Raw genomic sequence first — 24719 nt, 5'->3', positions numbered from 1 at the left:
AGGATCAAGGGAACAGTCGAACTCCGCAGTGAACATCCACCATGTCAACCTAAAAAATGGGTCCGAAATTCTGTGCCGATTCCTTAATATAAAACTTTATAGCTGTCGGAGCTCCATTTTTACAGTTAAATGATAAAGGTATCTTATAGATATATTAAGAAATGGATCGGTGCAGAATCTCGCCCCCAAAAGCCACATGATAAAAAGATGGGACATTCTCTGTAAGAGACAAAAGGGGTGAATTTGGTAATTCCGGTAGACAAAAGCCAACTTCTCAAGCTACGCAGGCAGTCATACGACAATTGGTCTCATAACAGACAAACTTTTCCTATGTGCCTCCCTTACATCTGCGGCAATAAGTGCTTATTATTAGGATGAAAGGAAGGTCATTGAGTCCAATCAGTAAACAACAAAGGGGGATTAAGCCCACAGAGGAGGGTCTGTCCCATAGGAATACAAGCTATGCAATATAGCAAAATTACCAAAGGGGTACTCCCAGATATTTAACTTTGAGGGGGTGGCATAAATTTACTTGCTGCTCCCAAATCCTTTCCCACTGCACCAAGTGTGCACTAAGTGCAGGGTACGGGAGTGGCGAGGTCCATATAACCAACCCCTTGCATGTGCCACTATTTAACGTCTAAGTACAATTCCTAATGCTACATACCATAGCTTGTATTCAAGTCAATCACTCACTCCATTTAGTCATGGCAGGAAACAAGGCACCTCCATATCTGTGCTTAATTCCCCCCCAAGTGTTTAAGTTCTTATCCCCTCAACCTCCATCCTACAGATTGGAACCGATGAGCAAAGAAAAAAAAAAGAAAAAAAAAGCAGCGGACGCACGGTAAATGTGTACAGTTGCCGTGGCTTGGTGAAAGCCCACAGCGGAATAAGGCTACAGGGTTACATTTTTTTTTGTCTGTTTTTTTTTTCTTTTAAATTTGATTTCTAAAAATGAGATTTGTCTCTTTACTACTCCGTGCGATTTTTCCGCTGAAACCGTTTTTGTCTGCAAATTTTTTTTGTCTGTTTTCTTTGCATTATTTAAAAAAAAAAAAAAAAAAAAGGGTAAGGGATTAAAATAAAAATCCAACGACGCTTTTTCATATAAACTGGAGAGTGAAAGAGAAAAATGGAGAAAGGAGAATATCTTTCTACAGAAAAAGAAACAGAACAGGAAAACCCCTCAATTATATTTTTGTGGGGGAAGGGGAAATAAAATAACAATAAAAAAAACATAATATTAAATCTACAGCAAAGGGATATAAGGAACAGGGGATAAAAGTCCTGTCAGTATAAAAGGCCGTATTTATAGTCTGCAAGAGAACATGAGGGGCAGGCGGGCAACTTTTGGGGTGGTTCCGGTGCCCCCCTCATCTCCTCATATAGGGAGAGTTGAGAGTTTGTTTGGGGACAGGAGGGGAATTCATATAGGAGTGGTGAGGAGGTGGTGTGTACATCATATTTCCATGGGGGTTCGGCTGCATAGGTTGTTGGGTATAGGCCTGGGCTCCCATCATGCCCATGCCAACTTGCATGGGATATTGTGATGTCTGGTTCATATAGGCCGCATTGCTATGATAAGAACTGTTGACCATAGGTTGGGACATGCGGTACCCACCCATGGCATTCAATGGGTTCATGGTGTTGACATTGTACGGTGAGGTGGGCATAAGATTGACTCCCATGTTCATGCTCCGCTGGACGGTGAGTGCTCGAGAAGCAGGCTGCATACCTGGCGTGCTGCGGCCATACAACTGCTGCTGGTGAGGGGATGGTGCAGCAGGAAGTGGTGCAGATTTAGAGCGGATGGAGATGTGCCCCTTGACAGGCATCTGGCTCTGAATACGCTGGCTATGGGAGATGCCAAGGTTGCCTGCTGACATATTACACGGAAGTAGGTTCATAGCAGGAGGTGGGGTCATGGTGGCTTGTGCTTGGGATGCCCCTGCCAACGGATGTGAAGAAGTGAGCTGGGACAGGCCTGAATTTGAAAGGGACACGCTGTTTGCATAGGAGGTGACGGCCTGAGCGTGGCTGTAAGGCATAGGATGTGTGTCCATGATAGTGTTGGTAAGCTGCTGCAACTTTGCCAGGCTGAAGGTGGCCGAGGGCTGAGAATAGCCACCAGCCCCAAAATCCCCTGGGTAGATGCTGAGATTGCTGCTGTTGCTCTGATCTGGAATCTCCATGATCATTGGTGAGGGGCCAAAGCTGTTGTTCATGCTGCATTGTGACATGGGGGGCTGTTGCTGTGGTGGCGGCTGAGGCTGCTGCGGGGGCAATGGCGGTGGTGGAGGGGGAGGTGGTGGTGGCTGGTTGTTACTGCTGCTGCTGCTAGGAGGACGTTCTGAGGCACAACTCTGCGGAGATTTTATGCTACAAGCCTGGGTAGTTTGCATCATGCTTGCCATTCCAGCCATTTGCTGGCTCACGGCACAACCATTTTGCGCCATGCTGGCTGAAGAGGACAGTCCCCCCGCTCCGCTGCTGTTTCCACCACTGGCATATGAACAGCTGCTTTGTGAAGAAATACTGCCACCCCCCATGCTGGAGTCATAACTGCTGGGATTTTCATAGTTTTCAGTTGTGCTCTCAATACTGCCCAAGTCACTAAACCCACTATCCACCACTTGCTGTGAATGGTCCGACACAGAGGGCACATCCATCATGGGGCTGGTTGTTTCCAGATTCTGCATAGATGGGGCAGAGAGGGAGCCTGCATCTGGGCTGATCTGAGGGTACCCGCCTGTCCCATTACTCTCCAGAGTTGGAGGCACACTTGGGCTGCTTGCTGACCGCACTGACTGGCTAGGATGAGAGTGAACAGAGGATAATGGACTGTCATGCGCTGAGGGATGGCACTCATCAGATAAACCCAGCTGCGGATCTTCCTCTGCTTGTGTAAAACTCTGCAAAGTCTGGCAAGCTGTCAGAGTCTCATCCTCACAATCCCCATAGGTCCCATCATCACGCTCACTCCCTTCCTCCTGTGTCAACGATTGCACGGCTTGCACAGTCTCTAAGTCTAGCTCCGTGTGAGGGATTTCTTCTTCGCCGTCCTCTTCCTCCTCCTCCTCTTCTTCTTCTTTGGGTTCCTCTTCCACCTTTTCTGGGCTGTCCTCTTCCTCTTCTAGGCATGAGGGCTGATCATTGCTTTCAGTTGGTTCCTGCTCACCATCCACCTTCTCCTCCTCTTCACTGCTTGCTAAGCTCGTTTCTTGTGGTTCTGGTTCTTCAGTTACAGGGTCTTGTTGTATCTGCTCTCTTTCATCTGCCTCTTTTGTTCCATCATCTTCATCATCGGCATCATGGTCTTCCTGTTGGTTTGATGCTGGTACAGCTGCTACCTCCTTGTCATCTATAACCCTCTCTTCCTCCTCCTCTTCCGGTTCTGCTTCCTCAGCAATAGACTGGGGCTCTTCCCGAGCCTCTCTCTGTGGCTCTGGAGATGGAGGGTGGTTGTCAGCTTCCCGAGAGGACACATCGCTGCTGCTGGCACTACTACTGCTGCTTTCGGATGGCGATGCCGGCTGCACAGTAGCAATGGCTGGCTCCTCTTCTTCACTGGATTTCTTATCTTCCACTGGTGCCTCTTCCTCTTCTTCGGGTTCCTTTACCTCAGGGACCTTCTCTTCTACAGGTGTTGGTTCTTCCTCCCTAACCCTGGGCTTGCGCCCTGGTCTGGCAGGAGCAGGCAGTGTGGGTGCTGGTTCTGGAGGTGGATCACGCTTCAGCTTGAAACCTGGCTTACGTCCAGGACGCTTTTTCCAGTGGAGAGGTTTCCTACTCTTGCCCTTTGGCCATCCTTTTTTCTTTACAGGAGGAGGAGGATTAGGATCCGGTGTGGTGACCACTTCCTCTGAGGGTCTCAGGTTTTCAGCAGGCGGTGGTACTGATGACACTAAAATAAACAACATTAAGGAATTACCCTACAAATGCAAAAATAGGGAAACCTTAAAACAGAAGGACTGACGCTAATAATTCACCTTGTAGCTGTTGACTGATTGATCTCCTTTTGCCTAATGGGCGGTTTCGTCTTAGCATGGTATGTGGGGTGAGGTAGGGGAAGTAGTCTGGTGGTAATGGGGCACCATAGCCATTGCTTTCCTCTTCAGGCTCCAGTCTCGGCATTGGACGCTCTCCGTCAGAGTCATCAAAGGGTTCGTCCAAAACCTGGGTGGTCTCGGAAATGGTTTCTGTGACTACACTGCTGTTGTGATGGTGCTTGCGCCTCCTCACACGTCGTTTTCGATGAGGTCCAGGTTTCTGGAAGAAAAAGTGTGGAAAACGTCAACTTAAACAGTGTTTCAGTTCAAAAATTATTAAGGGCTGTGGTTCGTAGACACTAAAAATGGTCCTAGTGTTTTAACCACCCACTATACCTTCCTTGGAAAGATTTAACATTTAGATGTTGCAAACTACAGCACTACTTTATCCTACAGGATGTGTCTGGTATCGCCTTCCAACTCTATTTAAAGGGGTATTTCCATCTTAAAGTTATGGCATACCCTACCAATATTCCATTATATATGACAAATGAATACCCCGTACGTGAATGGGATAGAGCTGCAATATCAGACATTGACTAGAGTTGTGCTATTCCCAAATCAGAGATAACCCATACCACAATCCTGTTGACAAGTGGATCAGCTTATTGTCAGGGATAGTCATGGGCTTATAGTTTGCCTGACAGTTCAAGAAATAGTCAGATGGGTAGGGACTTATTTTAATAATGGGGGTGACTATCGGCGGGATCATATAGTCTGGAGATGTGAATGTTGTACAATGAGGGGTATATATGTGTAATAGACGCCCCCTGACTGTATAATCCCGCCCATCACTCCCATTATTAAAATTAAGTTAACGCCCATCTGACCGATTTCCTGAACTGTCAGACAAACTAAACTCTCCTCTCTCAGGAACTGAAGGGCGTATTAAGAAACTGAAAAAATGTGTGTGATCAGGACAGCCTATGCTTTTTAATAACAGTATGGGGTCTGGCTACAGATCTTTAAGAGACAACTGTCTTCTTACCTTCCGTTTCAGCGTGGGTTTGGTTAGGATCGGCGGGGAGTCAGAACGTAGACTGTGATTCTCTTCCTCCTCATCTTCCTCTTCTTCACTGCTCTCACTAAACCGTCTCAACTGAGGACGCTCAGTCTCATAACGCTGAGAGAGCCTTTGCTGATGTTCCAAAAAGTCCCTTCTCAGCACAGAGTCTGCCAGTCTTTTCAGCCTTCCCCTGCGTGAGCCAGAACGTCCCCGTTCACCGGTGCGTCTAGGAGGTCCTGGGGCTTCTCTTGCCAGTAATCTCAACAGGTCAGCGCTTCTATTGGAAGTGGCACAAGGTGCTCGACCCCTTCTTCCACGCCTACCCCGGCGTCCTCTTACACCTGGTCGACTGTTAGCAGGCAAGCTGCGTATTAAATCTTGGAACTGACGGGGATGTGGAAAGCAGGGCTCTGGAGAGGACGGGCTGAGAGGACAACTTGGTGGGGTTTTTTCTTTCTCCAGCACATGACACGTGTCTCTTTCTTTGTAGTCCAGGGTCGTGCTTCTCAATATTGGCTGCTGAAGAGAGAATGTCACTTTTATAACTCAAAGCAAGATACAATGGACAAAGCAACATATGGAGAGTATTAAGTGGCATTTTTTTTTAACTGAGAGGTCATATTTAAAGTTATACATCCAGAATTTCAGGGATTTGTTGAAATAATTTCTAGTGCACAATAAGGGGTTACCTATAGTAGCCTAAATGCCAATGTATTAAGTGACAAAATTAGTAATAACCAACATTTGCAATCTCCTGCTGACTCTTCCTTGGTTCCTGCCGAGTTGTCAACACAACATGGGATTTCTGCAGCCAACTGTGGACTTCAGTGCAGTCACTGGGTTGTGGCTGTCACAGGTCACGTTGACATCTCATCACTACATTTAATGCTGTAGTCAAGAGATGTGACACTTTTGCTAATAGCCATGTCTGGTAATAAAGCTAAATCCCGATAGCTTGAATAAGCTGGGCTGCAATCCTAGAAAAAGCCCCTGGATAACCCCTAGGCACAGACAATCTACCTTCGCCTTCAAGTAATTTTGCAGCAGCTCATGGACACTTACATTGTTGACAATGATTTGCTGCCTTTCTGTTTCATCGTCTTCTTCCTCGGATTCCACTTCACCGTCAGAAACAACAGAGTTGCTGACAATGACTGGGGTCCATCTCAGCGCTTCAGGGTCCACCTCCACTTGTCGAGGTCGGGCTTGTAGTTTGTTCATATGTGTCTCAATTTGTTGCTCTCGTCGCACCAGCACAATGCTAGTCCAGAAATAAAAAGGTTATATGTTAATACACACACACACACACACACACTATATGCTTATTACTAAACAAACAAGGAAGACCATATATGTATTACCGATCCCCTCTTAGTTCGAGCATGTGCAACTGCTGTAGCGTGGCAGCAATGTCCTGAGGACAGATGCCGGTAAGTTTAGTGAGTTTATTGATGCTCAGCTGTCGTTCCCGGTTGTGGTGCAAACACTCCAGCACCACGCTTTTCCAATAAGCCATGTATGACAAGCGACCCAGATCAGACAGTGGTTTCTCTGGAGATCCGGCTTGGCCTTCCCGTTTAGACAGAAGGTAACCTTAAAGGGTAACCAAGATAGATAAGAGATTAATAAGGAAGAAGCAGCAGAAAGATAAAAAGCTTTTCATATGAATGCCAATGGGACTGATGGTAGACACCCCCCCCCTCCCTTCTAGGTATAAGGACAGGCTAAGTGTCACTTCGATCTTTGTCTATCTTTGGAGCAGACTCTGCTCCTTCCCCTCCCTTTCTCCTTACTGAAGTCTATGAGGAAGCGGCCGTATCCTTTTCTCTGGTATTGGGGAAGGATCATGATGCAGGACACGTTGTACTTTTGCTGGCAGTGCTTCTCCTGAGGAAAAAAAATAAGAGGGACAAAGCAATGTTACAGCCAACAGAGACTAGACCTTGAGTTTACAGGCGATAAATTCTAAGCCGCCCCCAATACTCTGCCTCTTCTCCAATCACTAGCTACAGGACTGAAGAACAAGTACAGCAACCAAAACATCCTCTACAACAAAAAAAAGTGAATTACTGGAGACACATAATATCAGCCTTGCACCCTCTAACTACGTAGATCACATGTCATGGCAGTCTGTAGAGAATAAAAAAATCACAAAAAAGCAAAAGGCAGCGCTCATCCAAATGAAAGATCTTGCGTAGGGAAAAAATGGTTCAGACTCCCCTGATGTAAGTGAAGGGTCACCTGGATTTCTCCCGGTACCACTCCACTAACAACACCAGAGCCAAGATCGCGTGCCAAGTATAAGGTTTAATCCACTCCAAGCATCTACTCCATTTAAGGGTAGAGAGTGCAGTCCAAACCCCAGATCCTCTCACTAGTACATCCCGGAGTACAGTCATGGCCGTGAATGTTGGCACCCCTGAAAATTTTCTAGAAAATTAAGTATTTCTCACAGAAAAGGATTGCAGTAACACATGTTTTGCTATACACATGTTTATTCCCTTTGTGTGTATTGGAACTAAACCAAAAAGGGGAGGTAAAAAAAGCAAATTGGACATAGTGTCACCAAACTCCAGAAATGGGCTGGACAAAATTATTGGCACCCTTTAAAAATTGTGGAAAAATAAGATTGTTTCAGCATGTGATGCTCCTTTAAACTCACCTGGGGCAAGTAAAAGGTGTGGGCAATATAAAAATTACACGTGAAAGCAGATAAAAAGGAGAGAAGTTCACTTAGTCTTTGCATTGTGTGTCTGTGTGTGCCACACTAAGCATGGACAACAGAAAGAGGAGAAGAGAACTGTCTGAGGCCTTGAGAACAAAAATTGTGGAAAAATATCAACAATCTTCTGGTTATAAGTCCATCTCCAGAGATCTAGATTTCCCTTTGTCCACAGTACGCAACATTATCAAGAAGTTTGCAACCCATGGCACTGTAGCTAATCTCCCTGGGCGTGGACGGAAGAGAAAAATTGATGAAAGGTGCCAAAGCAGGATGGTCTGGATGGTGGATAAGCAGCCCCAAACAAGTTCCAAAGATATTCAAGCTGTCCTGCAGGCTCATGGAGCATCAGTGTCACAGCAAGCTATCTGGCAACATTTAAATTAAATTAAACGCTATGGCAGGAGATCCAGGAGGACCCCACTGCTGACACAGACATAAAAGAAAGATTACATTTTGCCAAAATGAACTTGAGTAAGCCAAAATTCTTCTGGGAAAACGTCTTGTGGACAGAGGAGACCAAGATAGAGCTTTTTGGTAAAGCGCATCATTCTACTGTTTACTGAAAACAGAATGAGGCCTACAAAGAAAAGAACACAGTACCTACAGTGAAATATGGTGGAGGATCAATGATGTTTTGGGGTTGTTTTGCTGCCTCTGTCACTGGGTGCCTTGAATGTGTACAAGGCATCATGAAATATGAGGATTACCAATGGATTTTGGGTAGTACTGTACAGCCCAGTGTCAGAAAGCTGGGTTTGGGTCCGAGATCTTGGGTCTTCCAGCAGGACAATGACCCCAAACATACGTCAAAAAGCCCCCAGAAATGGATGGCAACAAAGCGCTGGTGAGTTCTGAAGTGACAGCAATGAGTCCAGATCTAAATCCCATTGAACACCTGTGGAGAGATCTTAAAAATGCTGTTGGGAAAAGGCGCCTTCCAATAAGATAGACCTGGAGCAGTTTGCAAAGGAAGAGTGATCCAACATTACGGCTGAGAGGTGTAAGAAGCTTATTGATGGTTATAGGAAGCCACTGATTTCAGTTATTTTTTCCAAACGGTGTGCAACCAAATATTAATTTTGTCCAGACCATTTTTGGAGTTTGTTGTGACATTATGTCCCATTTGCTTTTTTTCCTCCCTTTTTTGGTTTAGTTCCAATACAGACAAAGGGAATAAACATGTGTATAGCAAAACATGTGTTACTGCAATCCTTTTCTGTGAGAAATACTTCATTTTCTAGAAAAATTTCAGGGGTGCAAACATTTACGGCCATGACTGTATAATGTAGCATACAAGAAAAATAAAAAAAAAAAGGGCCAGCGCCCCCCCCCCCCCCCCCAAAAGTAGGCGTTCTCACAATCACTCCCGTGATTTCCAGCTTATTCCACATAAAGATCCAGTTACAGTAGTTAAAAAGACAGGATTTCACTTGATAAAAAAAAATGCCAAAAGCAACGCGTTTCCGGTGATATGGCAAATTCCCCCTTCCTCAGGCTCAAATTATCAATACAATACAAACATATAAGTAGACTTTCAGGCCTCTTCGCTCCACCCATCTATCGAGCACTGAATAGTTCATGGGCATAGACACAGCTTCAGGGAACGCTGCTGCTGTGGCTGCAAAGGTTTTGTACAGACGAAACAGTCAAAAACGGATGTGATTTATTTGACTGTTTCGGCTGGCCAAAACCTTTGAAGCCACAGCACCAGCGTTCCCTGAAGCTGTGTCTATGCCCATGAACTATTCAGTGCTCGATAGATGGGTGGACCGAAGAGGCCTGTAAGTCTATTTATGTGTTGTATTGAATTAATAATTTGAGCCTGAGGAAGGGGGAATTTGCCATATCGCCGAAAATGCGTTGCCGTCGGCATTTTATTATTGTTTTTTATCAAGTGAAATAAATCCTGTCTTTATACCTACTAGAGCTGGATCTTTATGTGGAATAAGTGAGTGAGTTATACCCTCTTTTATGTGCCACTTCTGTGAATTTATTTAATTGTCCAAATTGCACTCTGAGCGCTGGTCCTTTTATTTATTTTTTCTTGTATGCTACATGGCAGTCGGTAGTCAGAGGACCTGTAGCTTCCTTCATGATGCCATAATGTCACTGTGGACTTCCACTGCTCTAGGACACTGAATCCTGAGGTTATGCACTAACACATTCTTTATAAAAATAAATCTCCAGCAAAGTGTAAGGGAGTAGAAATACTTGGACATTTTGCATTAATGATCACAAGTTCATCAGTACCGTTTGTGCTCCAATCCTGCCCCCTTGTGGTAGGAGATGAGAAGCTATTTTAGAGGTCTATGATGGGAGCAGTTATTAATGTTCAGATTAACAAGGGATGTTAATTGCAAGCCTATGTCATCAGCACCTGCAGAAATCCCATTTGGGGGCCTCAGTGAACACTATTAGTCTGCCCAAAATATTACAGAATGTAACAAGATCATCATTTTACAGCACGAAATGTGTGATAATTAAAATAGGAGAAATCAATGTTCATGAATAAATCCAGATCCCAAAACAATCACGAAATTCAATAAACAAAGTTGAGTTGCAGTGTCAGGCATTGTCACATGTACAGGTGGCAAAGAAACAGAAACGTTCCCATGCGTAATTGATCTACGCCAAAACTATATAAACTCCCAAACGAAAAATTAGCATACACAGATCCATAGTAAGACAGTATTTTATTAACATAAATGCAAAGAAAGTACACAAAACAAAAAAATAAAAAATAAATCACAAAATGGAAAGTGCTATTGGTGGAATCAGACAGAAATGGGGCACATAATGCACATAATGAATCCATTAAGGCATGCCATGACACACACTACTCCCTAATAAGGCTGCATTCACACCACGTTTTTGCAATACAGTTCCCGTTTACATTTTCTGTGAAAACGTATGGAACCGTATAGAAAGCCGTATGCATTGACTCTCCATTGAAAACCATATGCCAAAAGATGCATCAGGTTGTGTCCGTTTTGCATTCTGTACGGTTTTGTCAGTTTTTTCCCCGTACCCAAAACCGTAGTCTACCACGGATTTTGGTCCAGGTGAAAAACTGTATTAAACTGTATACTTTTTTTTTTTTTTTTTTTTTAAACATGGGAGTCAATGGGAACCATACAGAACTGTATGTGCGCACAGTTCCATACAGTTTTTGATTTTGCACAGTTTTTTTCTTGGAATTTCAATCAAACAAGTGAAGTGAAACTTTATTCATAATGGAGTGAAAAGTTAAAAACGTGTACGTTTCCTTCTTAAAAACGGATGCTACCGGACATCATTTTTTAAACCGTATACGTTTTTTGTTTTAACATGGAAGTCAATGGGAACCGTACAGAACTGTATGTGCTTACAGTTCTATACGGTTTTCACTAGGGATCGACCGATATCGGTTTTTTAGGGCAGATACCAATAATCGGTGCAGGTTAGGGCCGATAGCCGATAACTTATACCGATATTCCGGTATAAGTTATCAGCTATTTAACCCCCTGCGACACCGCTGCAGATCATTGATTTAAAGCGGGCGCTTTAAATCAATGATCTGCTGTGGCTTTTGCGGTGCCATAGACCGCCGCCGCCACCCGCTTCTCTCCCCCTACCTGTCAGGGTGGTCCGGGCAATCCATCCATCGTTCCTGTAGTGTCCGGGGGCGTTCCGGGTGGAGGATGGTCTGGTCCGGGCTGTCCTTCTTCTCCGGCGGTCATCTTCTCCACTCCGGGCAGGCTCCGGCCTAGTACGCTGCATAGACGTCGCTGCGCAGTGACGCCCATGCGCAGCGACGCACCTGACGTCACGGCGTAGCAGCGTCTATGCAGCGTACTAGGCCGGAGCCTGCCCGGAGTGGAGAAGAAGACCGTGGGAGAAGGACAGCCCGGACCGGACCACCCTCCACCCGGAACGCCCCCGGACACAACATGAAGGAAGGATGGCCTGGACCACCCCCATTACGGGTAAGTTTAATTTTTTTATTGACTTGGAGGGTGGGGGAGGGGCCCGATCGGTATAGCGGTATGGGAATAAATCCATACCGGTATACCGCCCAGCATCACGGTGGGGGGTGCGACGTGGGTCGGGGGTGCGGTGCGGCGGGTCGAGGGGGTGGCGGGGCATTATCGGCAAGATAATTGCCGATACCGATAATGCCCAAAATCGTGATTATCGGCCGATAATATCGGCCATACCGATAATCGGCCGATAATATCGGCCATACCGATAATCGGTCGATCCCTAGTTTTCACCATACGGTTTTTGACTTTGCACAGTTTTGTTTCTTGGAATTTTGATCAAACAAGTGAAACTTTATTCATAATTGAGTGAAAAGTTAAAAACGTGTACGTTTTTTCTTTAAAAAACGGATGCAATCAGACATTTTTTAAAAACTTAAAAGGAGAGAAGTGCAGATGAATAAAAATATATCACAATGATTACCAAGTGGTGACAACAAAGTACAGCGTGCAGGCCTCCAACACCCAACGTTTCGCTCCATCCAAGGCTTCTTCCGGGGCGTGGTCATGGCTTCAAAAACCCTCCTATATATATGTGCCCTAGTGACTAATGCTGTCCCATATCTCAGTCAGCTGATCAATATGCTAAAGGTCAAAGTAGTCATGTGATGTCTGGGCATCATCATCATCTTTGCATTTATGTAAATAAAATCCTGTTTTACTTTGGATCTGTGTACGCTAATTTTTCATTTTGGAGTTTATGTACAGGTGGCAGCGGTGCTCAAGGCCCTTCATTCTGTAGATCAGCGGGAGTCCACACCTTCACCAAAAACACACACAAAAGGACTGATGCTGTTGCAGAACAACAACTCCCAGCATTTCCAGACAGCCAACACCTCTCCAGACACACTGGCAGTTTTGCAACAACCGCTGAAATTTCCCCATTTAACCCCTTAACGACAATGGACGTAAATGTACGTCATGGTGACGGGGTACTTAACGCACCATGACGTACATTTACACGCCGACATGATCGCGAGCACAGTAAAAAAAAAATGTAAAAAAATGTAAAATAAAAAAGTAAAAAAATTTGAAAAATCACCTCCCCCAATGAAAAAGTAAAACGTCCATTTTTCCCATTTTACCCCCCAAAAAGCGTACCCCTTTGGATAGGGGATAAGATGCCAGGGGTGGAGTACCCCTTTAAGGCCAAAATGGGCCTGGTCCTTAAGGGTTTAAAGAATGATCTTTGTTATTCTTTCAGAATACACTGATGTCTATGAGGACGGCAATGTTTGTGTGGGCCAGACGCCCTTGAAGTTTATGGATGGCATATTTTACAGCTGGAGATTGCTCAATCTGAACTTGGCTTTAAATGGACACTGTCAGATACAAAAACTTTTGATATGTTGTAAAGCATGTATAACCAATAGGTTTTGCAATTGCTTTCATTAGAAAATTTTCTGTATTTCATACGGAAAAATCCAGTCAGACAACTGCCCCCCTGCCTGCTTGGACACATACTAGTCCTGCTATGTCATGGACACACTTCCTTGATTGACAGCTGTGAGAGCAGGGCTCACACCTGGAGGAAAAATACTCCCACTGTCATCTTGTGTCCCGCTACTGTCAGTGAGGACAAGCTGGGAGTTGTAGTTTACCTAATGCTAGGGGAGATGTGAGCAGACAGCATACTGAGGGAGGGGGCGGAGACATGCACAGTGAGGCCACACCCCCTCCCTTTGAGAGGAATTCAGACTAGTGAGCTTAATTTAAAAATAAAGGTGCTAGACAAAAATTAGATGTACATGGTCAGGATCAGGTACTGAGTGATATATTTAAAAAATATATATTTGTTGGATATGACGGGTACGCATTAAGATAGTTTTGTTGTTTTTCTTTTTGCTAAATAGTTTTTTTTTCTATAGCTGTGATTTTAGGCATAAGCAACCATCTAAACCAGTGTTTCCCAACCAGGGTGCCTCCAGCTTTTGCAAAACTACAACTCCCAGCATGCCTGGACAGCCGAAGGCTGTCCGGGCACGCTGGGAGTTGTAGTTTTGCAACAGCTGGAGGCACCCTGGTTGGGAAACATTGGTCTAAACAGTCAATAATCCAATGTAGTATATGTTTTACATGCAGTCCAATGCAAAACTAGGGGAACACACTGTGATAGACTGACCAAGTCAGCTCTGCTACAACTGAATATTCAGACTCATAGGATGCTAATAGACAGACATCAGTATTGTGTGCTATATACACTTTCCTCTTCCAGACATTTAGCATAGTAGTCATCCCGCACTGGTAACCTCTTCTTTGAAACCATTTATGCAAAACTGAATGTAAAACGCAAAAAAACATGGCCAGGTAATTGACTCTAAAAATAGCACATTTCCATATAACAAAGCAGAGGACATGGACATCTACACTGTGATGCTTTACCACTGAGCTCTACAGAGGCTCCAGATGACAGGGGAAGGCTTTAGGTGTGGCAGCCAACCTGGATAACATCTACAAGGGTCACTGTGACACAAAACCACACCGCACATGCTTCATGGTTGGTACAGCATCGGGAATAAGCGACAATCTTGTGTAACCTACTTTTAGGAGTCAGAGCCATGACACTCTGGAGAAAGAAAAAAAAAAAAAGAGAGAAGTCAGCATATTCAACTCACCTTGGAGAAATATCCAACCAGATGACATCCTTTAGCATCGTTCTGTGTTAGTACATAGAAGAGGAAAGGCTCGACGTCGTAATAAAGGGTCTTGTGGTCCAGGAAGAGCTTGGCCAGAAGGCAGAGATTTTGGCAGTAGATCGTGCTTACTTTTCCATCCACCTGAAGGAGGGGGGGGGGGGAAATAAAAATTACTACATAACTCACTGTACTACACTCCAATAACTCTAGACAAGTGCTCTCCAAAATGTGGACCTCCAGCTCTTGCAAAACTACAACTCCCAGCATGTTGGAAGTTGTAGTTTTGCAAGAGCTGGAGGTTCACATAATAATAATATAAAAAAAATATAATATAATATAATTTTATATATATATATATATATATATATATATATATATATATATATATATATATATATATAATCGTAGTAATATGCAGCACACCAAAATCAAGTGCAAAGTGCTATTTATTCCATGAGGTACAAAAGCGACGTTTCGCCGGCCTCACGCCAGCATTCTCAATGCTGGCGTGAGGCCGGCGAAACGTCGCTTTTGTACCTCATGGAATAAATAGCACTTTGCACTTGATTTTGGTGTGCTGCATATTACTACGATTATCATTAAGGAACCAGTGGACCGTGGCTCCAGCATGCGTGCACCCTACCTACATCTCTTCAATTACCTCGATGTGCTGCTTATTTTTGGATTTTATATATATATATATATATATATATATATATATATATATATATATATATACACACACAGACACACACACACACACACACACACTACATATTACATATATCTATCTCACACACACACATATATATACACACACACACCGTATTTATCAGGGTATAACACGCACCCTCATTTTTCCAAGGATACCTGGGTAAAAAAAGTTTTTTACCCAAATATCCTTGCTAAAATGAGGGTGTGTGTGTGAATGTGTATACACCGATACACTGTTTCTGACCCCGCAGAAGTGCAGCTTTTGCAGGGTCAGAGACCGCCGTCGCTGCCCCCTTCTCTCCCCCTGCCTTTCCTGGGCCCACTTCTCTCCCCCTGGCTATCCAGAGACTGTCACCGCCGCTGCCCGATTACCTCCCCCATCCCAGTTTTTATAATTACTTGTTCCCAGGGTCCACGCTGCTTCTGGCTCCGGAGGAGTCCTTAGCTGTCACTGTGAGCCGGGCCACTGACTGTGACGTCGCGTTGAAGACATCACTCGTCATTGCGTAGCGCATAGCAACAATGCAGAAGACCGCCGGAGCCAGAAGCAGTGCGGACCCCGGGAACAGGTAATTATAAAACCGGGGATGGGGGAGGCAATGGGGCAGTGGCAGCAGCGGTCTCTGGACCCCAGAATAGGCAGGGGCAGAGAAGCGGGCAGCGACGGTGGTCTCTGGACCTGCAAAAGCCGCTGCAGTTGATTGATTTAAAGCGCCCGCTTTAAATCATTGAACTGCAGCGGCTTATCGGTGTATAACACGCAGGTAGAATTTAGACTAAAAAAACTTAAAAGCCAAAAAAAAAAGTGTGTCATACGCAGATATATACACACACACACAATAAATATATTATATTTTATATATATATATATATATATATATATATATATATATATATATATATATACACACACACACACACACACACACACACATATATACACACACACACACAGTGGTCCCTCAACCTACGATGGTAATTCGTTCCAAACAAGCCATCGTTTGTTGAATCCATCGTATGTTGAGGGATTCGTGCAATGTAAAGTATAGGCAGTTATACTCACCTGTCCCCGCCTCTCGCAATGGTGACCCCGGGCCTCCGCTGGGCTCTCCTGGTCTTCTCCGGTCCTCCGCTGTCTTCCGCAAGGCCTTACTGGGCCTGCGTAGCGAAGTCATTACGCCGCTGCGTAACGCCGTTCCTATTGGATGACGTGCGCAGTAGCGTATTGACGTCATTGGAGAGGGCCGAGAAGACACCGGAAGACCAGCGCTTCATAGAGGGGTAAGTAATACTTACCGCACCACACGGGGAACATTAAGCTGCTTTCCGGCAGCAGCTTAAGCATTTTGCGCTGTCGGATAGCACTTAACGCGATGGCCCCGACATAAAAAAAGCATCGTATGTCGTATGCCTCTGAGAGGCCATCGTATGTCGATTTGATCATATGTCGGGGCCATCGTAGGTCGGGGGGGGGGGGTCACTGTGTGTATATACACATACATACACAAACTTTATATACACAACATACGCACATTTTATATATATATATATATATATATATATATATATATATATATATATATACACATACATACACACACATATACATACACACATATATATCCTATAAACAGCATCTCATCTCTGTGACTTATGCTTAAAAATAAGAAGCTGCATTGCTCAATAACATTAGCAGCCCGCTTGGCCATTGCTTGTAATACTGGCATTGCATTCATTTAAGTGGGTGATTAGTGCCCCAAAGAGACAATGTTCCACCACTATGGTGTGGGGTATACAACTTTGCATCTAGGCAACAGCAGGGTTGCCACTGGATGGACCACCATTGGAGATCCTACTTCTCCGCATCATTTACATTTATAAATGGCTCAAGGATAGATCATCTGACATTCAACTAATGTATTGGCACCTTCACTATGAAGAGTGAGCATAACAGCTGTGTCAATAGGATGTAGAGCAGTGTTTCCCAACCAGGGGGCCTCCAGCTGTTGTAAAACTACAACTCCCAGCATGCCTGGACAGCTGATTGCTGCACGGGCACGCTGGGAGTTGTAGTTTTGCAACAGCTGGAGGCACACCAGTTGGGAAATACTGAGATGCACTGAATTCCAAAACCATTTACCTCAAAGACGGAAAGGTTGTCCTTGCGGTAGATTTCGTTGGCAGGCGGATGGAACCAGCCACATTTTTTCTTGTGCTGATGCAGCATGGTTTGACTTTTCATGTAACGGAGACAAAATTCACATAGGTACAACTTGGGAAGCCTGAAAAAAAGAAATGATATGAGTGGTGATACATTGCATATGAGACTCTTCTCTAGATCAGTGCTTCCTAATCAGGGTGCCTCCAGCTGTTGCAAAACCACAACTCCCCGATTGGTAATTTTTCAACAGCTGAGGCACACTGGTTGGAAAACACTGCTTTAGATGTACATGCACTCTACTTCGGTCCTATATTATGAGGTGGGGGTGCCCCATTTAAATCTGAAGTCAATATCTTTTGCTCTGACTTACCCACATAATGTCTAAAACAAGCATACCAAAACCAGTAAGTGTTCATGCTCTCTTCTTCCAGAAAAGTGAACGGTAAGAGTGCTAGATTTGTACAAGTACCAGGGAAGATGTCAATACTATTCCTGGAAGTAGACACTATAACCCAGTGTTTCCCATCCAGGGTGCCTCCAGCTGTTGCAACACTGTTGTAGTCTTGCAACAGCTGGAGAAACCCTGGTTGGGAAACATTGGGTTATAGTGGGTTAGTGCCTTTGGCTGTCCGGGCTTGCTGAGAGTTGTAGTTTTGCAACAGCTGGAGGCACCTGGTTGGGAAACACTGCCATAACCAATGATTTAAGCAGCACTCACCTTGTGTACTCCTGTGGATATGGAGAAGAGTACCATGTCTGGATTTCATACTTTCCAAATTCTATGACTGACGGGCAGCGAACCTGTGGGTCAGGGGGGCCATTGACACCAACTTTCTGAAAAAAAAATAAAAACAAGGAGAGGCAAGTCAATAAAAAGTCTATAGATTCAGTGGCCAAAGCACCCAGGTACTAGAATTTCCCTTTTTATTATTATCTAAAAAAAAAATATTAAAATAATAAAAACAAAAAAACACAAAATTAACATTTATAGATCTAACTTCTATTATTACTAAACCTAATAAATATATTAATACAATAATAAAATAAATAAATCTCAGAGAGAAGCAGGCATGAATTTTTACACAGTTTATCGTCCGATTGTAAGGCAGACCTATATTAGTATTGAATACATTCACTGCAATAGGAAGAGCCCTCGCAAGCTAAAACCTGCAGCAATGGACTCTGTACTCTGCATCGATCACTTAGCCGAGTTTAACTCATGTGAAAAATAAACAGTGAGAACAGTCAGGCACCGTCTGAACCTCAGCTATAGCCAGTGTGGAAAAAACTTTCCTTACCTGAGCGCTGTCAGACTGAGAACTGACTTCTCTGCCCAAACCCTCCTCCAGCTGAATACCCAGGGTCAATGTGGTCCCAGGACTCCAGTAGAGCTGCTTACACATCGCTCTGTAATATGCGGACGTGGGGGTCGAGGGCACCCGAGGTGCTTTCACTCCCCTCCCCTTTTTAGTTCTCTGATCCTCGCACTTGTTTGTCTCTTTGCTTCCCCCGGGCTCTCTCCTCCCTGCTCCCTCCCCTCCAGCCTGTGCCTAGGTGACACAAGTGCTGAATTCTCCTGTGAGTACAACCACAGCTGTGATCAGCCGCAGGGACACTTCTATTAACCAGCTGGATACCAGAAAGTGACCAAGTGCCCGGAGTACTGCTACAGCCCCGACAACCTGAGTTATGAAAGCAAGTGCATGGCATGGTGCGAAATGGAAAGACCACAACTTGCTGATCTGTGTATTTTAAGAAACACAAATGCAGTGTTTCCCAAACAGGGTGCAGGGATGTGGAATAGGTATCGCCCGACGCCCGGGACATGTAGTTCCGGGCAGGTGAATTTTTCAGGCCCTTAGCCCTGCTTCGGGCAAGCAGGGCCGGACCAGAAAGCACTGGACAAGCACAATGGCGCGGGCTCTAGACTCCTGCCCGCTCTGTACTCTGCAGCCCCCGGCTGTTTTCAGTAACTGGGGGCCGCCGCTAATAGCCAGCATGCCGTGATCGCAGCGGCTGGTTATTAACCCTTTAGATCGCCGCTGTCACAGCTGAAAGCGGCTTCTAAAGGGACTTGCGAATGCTCCCTGGTGGGCTAGTGGGGTGGAAACCCCCACCCCGCAGCATGCTCGGGGGGCTTACCTCTGCTTCCCTGGTGTCTGTGGCTCTGTCACTGATAGAGCATAGTCAGCCAGGATCTATCTATGGATCGCAGAGCACACAGATCAATGGAGTTCAATAGAACTCTATTGACCTGTATGAGGAATCTTATGATTCCTCCTAAAAGGGACAAATAAAAGACACATTAACCCCTTCCATATTAAAAGTTCAAACTACCCCCTTTACCTATATAAAAAACATGTAAATATAATAAAAATATACATATTTGGTATCGCCGCATGCGTAACTGTACGAACTATTAACATACAGCATTGCATATCCCATACGGTAAATGACGTAAATGTAATAAAAAAAATTTACAAAAAAACACTACACACCTGAATTGCAATTTTTTATAATATCCCCCAAAAAAGTTAAAAGCGATTAAAAAAAGTTTTTAAAAAAAAGTTACAGGGGGTCAGAAAAAAAAAATACACTACAGATTTTTTTTTTTAAATGAGTAAAATGTGGTATTTCTGTATTTAGGCGAACCTAAAGTATCAAAGGTAAATCGTGTAGAAAAGAAAATCACCAAATTTGCTAAATTAGTTTTTTTTTTTTATTTAAATTTCACCTCACCAAGATATTTTTTTTTGCTTCGGAGCATATGTTATGGAAAAATAAAAGGAGTCATGATAAAATACAATTGGTTCCACAAAAAACAAGCCCTTATATGAGTTTGTAGATGGAAAAATAAAGAGTTATGGCTATTACAGGGCGAGGAAGAAAAAAACGAGAGTGTAGAAACGAAAATTGGCCCGGACAAGTGGATCGTCATGTGGACAAGTAGATTGGGCTCTTGGGCAAGTAGTTTTTATTTTTTTATATTTATTTTATTTCCACACCTCAGGCTGTTGCAAAACTACAACTCCCAGCATGCCCGGACAGCTAAGTCATTGTCTGATCCCTATAACTTTATTTTACCGCTCATTTTTTTGCACCGTGATCTGAAGTTTTTAGCGGTACCATTTTTGTATTGATCGGACTTTTTTGATCGCTTTTTATTCTTTTTTTTCATGATATAAAAAGCGACCAAAAATAAGTTATTTTGGACTTTGGAATTTTTTGGGCATACGCCATTGACCGTGCGGTTTAATGATATATTTTTTATAGTTCGGACATTAACGCACGCGGCGATACCACAGATGTTTAGATTTATTTACATGGTGTTTTTTTTTTTTATGGGAAAAGGGGGGTGATTTGAACTTTTATTAAGGAAAGGGTTAAATCACATTTATTAACTTTTTTTTTTGCAGTGTTATAGCTCCCATAGGGGGCTATAACACTGCACACACTGATTGCCAGCACTGTTCACTGCAAAGCCATCAGTGTTATCGGCTGTCGATTGCTCAAGCCCGCATCTCAGGCTTGGAGCAATCAATCGCCGAAGGGACACACCAGAGGATGGCAAGAGGACCTCCGCCCGCGTCCCAGCTGATCGGGACACTGCATTTTCACTGCGATGGTCCCGATCAGCCCCACTGAGCAGCCGGGAAGGTTTTACTTTCGTTTCAGACGCGGCTTCAAATTTGAATACCGCGTCTAAAGGGTTAATAGCGTGCAGCACCGCGATCGCTGCCGCGCGCTATTAGCCCCGGCTTCAGATACATGCCAGGACCGACCAGATATGACGCGGGGTCACCGCTTGACTCCGTGTTATATCGCGGGAGCCGGCCAAGGACGTAAATATACGTCCTTGGTCGTTAAGGGGTTAAGCTAACAATCGAGTTTACAAGTTTTTATAGCCTTAGCTGAATGACAGTTTTTCCAATGGTTTACAGCTTCAGTCTTGAACTATTGACCCTCCATTCCCTTCACTTATACAAATGTCTCTAGTCCTGCAAAAAACATATTTCCTTAACCCCTTATCAGTGAGAGGCTAGGTTACCCATGGGTTCCCTGTAACAGCAGAACACAACACTATGGAAAGTATAAGTATTGCCGCTCCTAATTGTGCGTTGCGTGCCATATAGTAAAGCACATGAAAAGCTTCTTCACGGTCACTTAAAGTGTTCGTTTTGCGGTTACATGAGGCACTGCATGCATTGATCTTTATTCTTATAGTAGAGAAGTCATTAATTATAACTTTTTGTGAATTGGGACATTTAAACTTTTACTTCCAATCTAAATTTAGTAGGAGTCGTAGTCTGTGCATTGTTTGTCGACTCCAGGTACAGAAAATTTCGTCCAACTCAGACTCCGACTTCACAGCCCTGCACAGAATACCTAAACAATGACAATAAATAGGTAAAGCCTGTAGTCATAGAAGATATACCATGTGGCTAAAAAGTGTAAGAAAACATCAGATGAATAAACAGCAATTCCTAAGTCAAGGACCCAACATATCAGCAGTATAGAACAAGCAATACAAACTGGACACTGAGGAGAGTCCAAGATAAAAGTATGACCCCACGCGTTCCGTTGCTCTGGGCAACTTCCTCAGTGTCCAGTTTGTATTGCTTGTTCTATACTGCTGATATGTTGGGTCCTTGACTTTCGAATTGCTGTTTATTCATCTGATGTTTTCTTACACTTTTTAGCATACTTTTTAGCCACATGGTATATCTTCTATGACTACAGGGTTTACAATGTTGTATGCGTGATCCTTTTTTCAGTAGGCTCAGGTTTACCTATTTATTTTCATTGTGGAGGTTTATGTATTCTGTGTATGCTACATGCTTCTGTGCTCTGTAGGGTGAGCACTGCGATGGCGCTGACCAGGTGGATAACAAGAAGATCAGACTCGGATGATGTGGTGAAACATGTATTTTATTCATACATGAATAGGTTGTGAAAGACGCGTTTCGAGGGTAGAGCTTCCCTCTATCAATTGCAATGCAATTGATGAAGAGGGAAGCTCTACCCTCGAAACGCGTCTTGCACGACCGATTCATGTATGAATAAAATACCTGTTTCACCACATCAACCGAGTCCGATCTTCTTGTTATCGCTTGGGCAGCGCCACCGCAGTAGTTTTTTCTTTCTGCAATCGTCTGGACCTCCACCGACTCCCGCAAAGAGCCCGGTTTTCTCTGCAGGCTGCAGCCAAGGGTTTCTCCAACCACCCCTCCACTCAGGGGTTTAATACACAAAACCAAGCGTCACTTAAGGCGAGCAATATTTCAGGACATTTAGCCCACGGAATCACACGAGGCGCCGTCCTCTCCTTTTTTTGTTCTCACCATTTTGTCTGTAGGGTGAGCGTCTTGCCCCCTCCAAGATTTATTTGTGTTGTTTTAAAATTATTTTTTTCTGTTTTGTACTTCATTGGTGCATAATAAAGTATTATGCGTTCTACCATATATTATTATTGTGATATTTGGGTGTGCACCTGAATATACAGTGTGTAGCGTTCCGTGCCATTTTGAATACTACAAATGCAGAACTATATAAGGACAACAACAACAGGACAAGTGGAATTTGGGCCTTTACCTGCAGTGCCTGCTGCTGGATGTCTTCAAAGAGTTCTATTTCTTTTTCTGCAACCATTCCTAGACGGTCATCGATATCCCCTTTGCTATCCCATCCGTCATGATTGTCTGATAATAAAGAAGACAGGGTTTAACGTAAGAGAGAATCCCACACATCGCAAACTAGGAGTTTTTTTTTTTTGTCAGTTTTATAACGTGTCTGGCGTGTTCTTGATGAAGACCCTTACCCCAATCTTGTCCCGACTTTCGTGGTCCTCTCTTCCGTGATCGCTGTAAGGAATAGTCCAATCCCTCTGCTCGTGCCTTGCGGCCATCAGGAGAGGGGGTAAAGAACTTGGTCAACCCATCGATAAGACCTTTGGTCTTCTTGTTGAAAGGGACGGCGGTGCCACGAGAGGACTCACGGCCCCTGCCATCATCCTCTGACGACGACGTCGACGTGCACGACAGCTTACGCTTTCTTCCCCTGCCTTGGCAGCCACGGCCTTTTCCAAAGGGGGCTTTAGTCCTGTTATATAAAATTAGCAAATCACCAACATTCCCTGAGAACCGCCAGTTGCTGCAATACTACAGTATCCTCGGACAGCCAGTAGCTACAGGTTTGAGGGGAATGATTCGCTCTTGTGGTTGAGGACACTTACGTTCCGCTTTGCTTCTTTAAACGGTTCTTAGGGCGCCCGATGGGGTTAGTGTAACGTCTCCGAATCTGTGCGGCCTTCTTATGAAGTAACTTCCTACCTTTCTTTCGAGGTCGACAGATCTGACAAATCCACATTCCTGGCATAGGAGAAAAGGAGGATAAGGTAGTGACAAAGAAAGAAGTGAAGGCCCCCACCAGTTGTACTAATGTTTTCTTATGGGTCAGCCCACTTGTTTTTCCTTTGGTCTCCAAACTCTGGCCACCCAGATGTTGCCAAACTACAACTCCAAGCATGCCCGGACAGCCAACGGCTGTCCGGGCATGCTGGGAGTTGTAGTTTTGCAACATCTGGAGTGACACAGTTTGGAGACCACTGCTCTTGTCCGATAGGAAGATCTGGGTCCCATAAGTCATGAAAGCCCAGATGTAACTGGTATCCCAAACCCCACTACATCTCCGCCTATGGGAACAGGTGTTTACCTTTCGGCATTCTTGTAAGAGGCGGTTCACAGCATTCCATGTGAAACCCTCGGTCACATGAGTCGCAGAATAGCATATTGTCCTAATACATATATGAAAGAAGAAAAAAAAAATATTATAAACATTTTTTTAAGGCTATACCCACCTTCACAACCAAATTTATTTTTATTTTTTTTTTATTGCTCCAATGCATTTAAAAGAAAAGTAAAAAAACGTGCATAAGACTTTACTAACAATTCCCTACCATTTTAAGTCTACAGTTCCATGATTATGCATTTCCATGGTGACTGGCAACCAAAACCCTTATCCTGGGGTCATACTCCCATTTAGGTTGCATTTAGACCAAGGTTGGTATAGGGTTTAGGGGGTATAAAAACAACATGATGCCATACACACACCATTTTATACAGCTCTTATTGACAACAATACTATAAAAAAAAAAAAACATACAGGAAAACACGGTATTAAAACAGACAAAACCATGGTAGGACCCTTTTTTATTCGGACTGAACCCCAATGGTGTACCGTATAAAATCAGATTCACTTTTTTAGTGCTGGCTATGAATACAGCAACAAATACGTTCTATAGTATAAAACTAAATGGTCACCGTATACATAAACACACCTAATCTGTCCTCAACTTCCTACTAATATACCGAAAAGGTAAGAAGAATAAAAAGTAGGTGATAAGTGGA

General features: G+C 44.1%; 1 protein-coding gene across 2 annotated transcripts in view; it reads right to left on the bottom strand.

Annotated features, from left to right (window-relative positions):
- Positions 1 to 1047: 1047 nt before the first annotated feature.
- KAT6A (lysine acetyltransferase 6A) overlaps positions 1048 to 24719 on the bottom strand; it is a 61254-nt gene continuing 37582 nt past the window's right edge. The window contains exons 5-17 of one of the 2 annotated variants that reach the window (XM_056570978.1): positions 24025 to 24106; positions 23546 to 23681; positions 23132 to 23412; positions 22906 to 23012; positions 18032 to 18147; positions 17293 to 17434; positions 14418 to 14579; positions 6852 to 6945; positions 6420 to 6651; positions 6121 to 6319; positions 5041 to 5577; positions 3993 to 4272; positions 1048 to 3907 (exon numbers count right to left, since the gene is read on the bottom strand). In XM_056570978.1, the coding sequence (XP_056426953.1) occupies positions 1377 to 3907; positions 3993 to 4272; positions 5041 to 5577; positions 6121 to 6319; positions 6420 to 6651; positions 6852 to 6945; positions 14418 to 14579; positions 17293 to 17434; positions 18032 to 18147; positions 22906 to 23012; positions 23132 to 23412; positions 23546 to 23681; positions 24025 to 24106 (4899 nt within the window). In that variant the 3' untranslated portion in view covers positions 1048 to 1376. The remainder of the gene's footprint in view (positions 3908 to 3992; positions 4273 to 5040; positions 5578 to 6120; positions 6320 to 6419; positions 6652 to 6851; positions 6946 to 14417; positions 14580 to 17292; positions 17435 to 18031; positions 18148 to 22905; positions 23013 to 23131; positions 23413 to 23545; positions 23682 to 24024; positions 24107 to 24719) is intronic. The other variant, XM_056570979.1, reaches the window with a different exon arrangement.

This window comes from Hyla sarda, chromosome 4, assembly GCF_029499605.1.
Source record: "Hyla sarda isolate aHylSar1 chromosome 4, aHylSar1.hap1, whole genome shotgun sequence".
In the NCBI taxonomy this organism is placed as follows: Eukaryota; Metazoa; Chordata; class Amphibia; order Anura; family Hylidae; genus Hyla; species Hyla sarda.
The sequence above is the reverse complement of the archived record's forward strand: the minus strand, read 5'-3'. Positions and strand labels throughout refer to the sequence as shown.